At 40.8% G+C, this 3,605-nt stretch overlaps 1 protein-coding gene across 1 annotated transcript; it reads right to left on the bottom strand.

Moving 5' to 3' along the window:
- Positions 1-243: 243 nt before the first annotated feature.
- LOC135203245 (prostatic spermine-binding protein-like) lies at positions 244-612 on the bottom strand. Its single transcript, XM_064233017.1, has one exon. It carries the CDS (start codon positions 610-612, stop codon positions 244-246), a length of 369 nt encoding a protein of 122 aa, XP_064089087.1.
- Positions 613-3,605: the final 2,993 nt, after the last annotated feature.

Raw genomic sequence — 3,605 nt, 5'->3', positions numbered from 1 at the left:
AAGAGAAGGGTAGGTAGCCATAGTAAGCGAAACGACCCCTGTTTATGCCCTCCTCCTGGGTAGAGAGATGAGATGCCATGTCATACCCCACCACCACCACTCCTATTGCCCCTACTGTGAGCGATCAGTAGAAAATGGTATATATAATTAAAGCAAATTTCGATGTTTAACTGCTTGCTCATCTTCCTAAGAAGTGTTACTACCAAGGCTTACTGTAAAGTGATGTGGATTTTACTACTTTTGTCAAGATTTACCAAAATTATCATCATCATCACAATCACCACCATCGTCATCACCACCATCATCATCACAATCACCACCATCGTCATCACCACCATCATCATCATCACAATCATCATCATCGTCCCTCTCATCACCACCATCATCATCATCATAACTCTCTTCGCCACCACCCCCATTACCATCATAATCATCACTCTCATCACCACCACGATCATCATCAGAATCACCATCATCGTCTTCAACACCAACATTACCATCATCATCACTCTCACCACTATCATAATCATCACTCTCATCATCACCACGACCGTCATCACCACCAACATCATCACATTCACCACCACAATCATCATTCATCACCATTAGCATCGTATCAACATCCATTCAGCGTAATAATGACGCTCTATTCTCTTCAGAGAGAGAGAGAGAGAGAGAGAGAGAGAGAGAGAGAGAGAGAGAGAGAGAGAGAGAGAAATACTTTTTCACCAATATTATATTCAATAATGAATGACACAGGAGGAAAAAAACGACTATAGGCCTGGAATTGTGTAAATGGATTTCGGTTGTTTTCTCTCCAAAATTAGTTCTTAAATTACAGACAAATAGATTCAGGAGACAGAGAGAGAGAGAGAGAGAGAGAGAGAGAGAGAGAGAGAGAGAGAGAGATGGGGGTCGGGGGGGAACCAGCCCATCAATTGTTGGGAGAGGGTTCAGGATATCAAAATGGAAGTGAGACAATATGAACGGAGGGGCAGTAGAGGGAATGAAGGGGTTGCAGCTATAGGGGCCCATGGAAGGGACGTTGCAAAGAACCTTCAGTAATGCCTACAGTGCACCTCCTCCTGGGAGTTTTGTAAGGGATGAGGAGGACTTCTTACAGATAGAGGGACATTTAGTGAACGACGTAAACTTAACATTATTATTATTATTAGAGCAACCCGACTCTTAGAAAAACAAACAAGCAAGCAAAAACATTGCAAGTTTGTTCGTACGTTTGCTGGCAACCTCCTCCTCCTCCTCCTCCTCCTCCGGCCCCTTGAGTGAGAGCTCCACCACCACCGAGAGGGAAGAGTGACTCAAAGACAGAAGAAGAGCAGAGAGGGCGGAGACTCTCAGTCTCTCCGAGAGACGGATGGAGGGAGGCGGGGCCTCAATGATGCCAGGACGTTCATCGCTGGAGGAGACCCACCTCACTGGAGGAGGAGGAGGAGTGAATCTGGCGGACAAGATGGCGACTGGATGAGGATGTGGGGAAGGATAGAGAGAGACAGATTGAGTCTGTATATATATATATATATATATATATATATATATATATATATATATATATATATATATATATATATATATGTGTGTGTGTGTGTGTGTGTGTGGTGTGTGTGGTATAACACGAGTTGTTGCCTTCAGATATAAGCAACTTTGAAAGCAAGAAATCCAGAGCTGACTGACTAAAAAGCCTTATCGTAATCACTTGAGTATATTCTTCTCATTGTCCGTTTAGGGAAAGTGCCCCTAGGGGATATGCATGCATATATAGAGTGAGGGTAGTTTTCTTGTGGTGTGCTTTGACCGAGAGTTACGAAGTAGCTATAGTAGGATAGCGATCTCGTCATGCACAATAACATCAAGTTAATGTCATTTATGTAGTAACCATTGGTATACACAACGCAATGTCATATCTCGAATAAGGACCATTAAAATGAGTAGGACAGTAATCCGTGGGTTGCAGTAGTGTGGGTCTTGAGTTACGATTTTTTAGGTTGGGGGGAGGCTAGTGAACACGTGGAAGGCCCGGTAGGTACAGTCGGCCACACATATAAGTAAACACATTTCAGCCACAAGGGCTGGATGTGATCTGGTAACACTGGAACTGTGCCTCCAGACGCACGATGAAACCCGCCCCTCCACCGTGGCCACCGCCTTCCCTCCACACATCTTCCCCAAACATTTTTCCCTCCAACCTTCACTCCCACCCTTTCAAGCACACGTTTATAACTTCTGCTCCCTCTCTCTAATTTCTCCTTTAAGGAAAATAATATAACTTAATCTATTCTGTAGGTTTATTTTCTCATCATGAGGGGGCGAGAAAACCCGTCTGTTCAACTTTTGTCGTAATAATATTATTACTTGCTGTTACCGACAGAAGAATGAACTCGGTTTTCGTGGCGCTCTCTTGTAATAATGGGATTTAGCTATCTACCAATAAAAGCCTTGTCTATCAAATAACAGCATACCTACTACTCTTTAATTATAATTATAATAACAGCCGCATTCCAAATTCTTATTATTACAAAGACAACTAGCATAAGATCGTGTAGGACCTTACGTAACTCAAATTAAGCATGCAGAAATAAAGAAGGCTATATATATATATATATATATATATATATATATATATATATATATATATATATATATATTATTTGATGTCCAAACCTGATATTAGTAACATTTTAACGTATACGTAATTAAGGGACAAATATTACAGCATCCTATAATTAAGGATACACAATAGATTGAAAAATAAACAATAACCATTTAATATGAAATATGATATATAATAAGATACGACCAAAACCAAACTATTGCTTAGTCTCAATGAAAGCACATTACACTAAAAAAAAAACAATATGTTAGTTTTATTAAGACTTTCTGAACAAATTCATCCCGCTACCAAAAATGTTTCCTCCCTTCTGTTACAGTATCAGTATTTAGTCCATCCACCATCCTGGCGCCTTCATTTTATTTTGCCCGGCAGTATGTCAACGAAGACTTAGGTTTCTGGGCAAGAGTTGTTTTTTTCTGATGAGAAAACATTTGCGTCGACCTCGCACGGACAGTTGCACTGATGGCGACGCAATAATACAAGATACTCCTGTGAGCACATGTAACGTGTGGGGATGGGTTAACTTATACACCCTGGGTGAGCTGGCAGAAATACAAGGAAGATTCAACGCCGACCAATACCTTGAAATACTGGAAGACGTGATGGTCCCAACTGTTCGAGCCATGGCATTTCCCTACCCAGAGCGCATTCTGTTCATGCAAGTATGTAGAGTTTCATCTCGCAAATTGCAGTAATAGGGAAAACTCTGTTGTAGTGCTGGTTTCATTTATTTACTTGTATTATTAACTTCTTCTATTTATACAGAACTTGTTACAAATGTAAAAATATATGAGTTGTTGTGAGTCAGAAGAGAACATTTGAGCTCCGTGAGAACGAATCAGTTGTATGGTTATTGGTTCTTGAGGTATTCGCCATCTTCTGGCATCAAAGTTCAAGGGTGATTTTTCCTTGTTTTAAGAAACTACTCACGGCTTTTGTTTCCTTTTTGACTCGCAACGACTCAGCACTGAGTGTT

The sequence above is a fragment of the Macrobrachium nipponense genome, chromosome 36, assembly GCF_015104395.2.
Source record: "Macrobrachium nipponense isolate FS-2020 chromosome 36, ASM1510439v2, whole genome shotgun sequence".
NCBI lineage: Eukaryota > Metazoa > Arthropoda > Malacostraca > Decapoda > Palaemonidae > Macrobrachium > Macrobrachium nipponense.
Note: the sequence above shows the minus strand (reverse complement) of the source record. Positions and strands in the feature narration are given on the sequence as shown.

Coding starts and splice junctions, on each gene's coding strand:
- LOC135203245 (XM_064233017.1), bottom strand. CDS start 612: ATGCTAATGGTGATGAATGATGATTGTGGTGGTGAATGTGATGATGTT.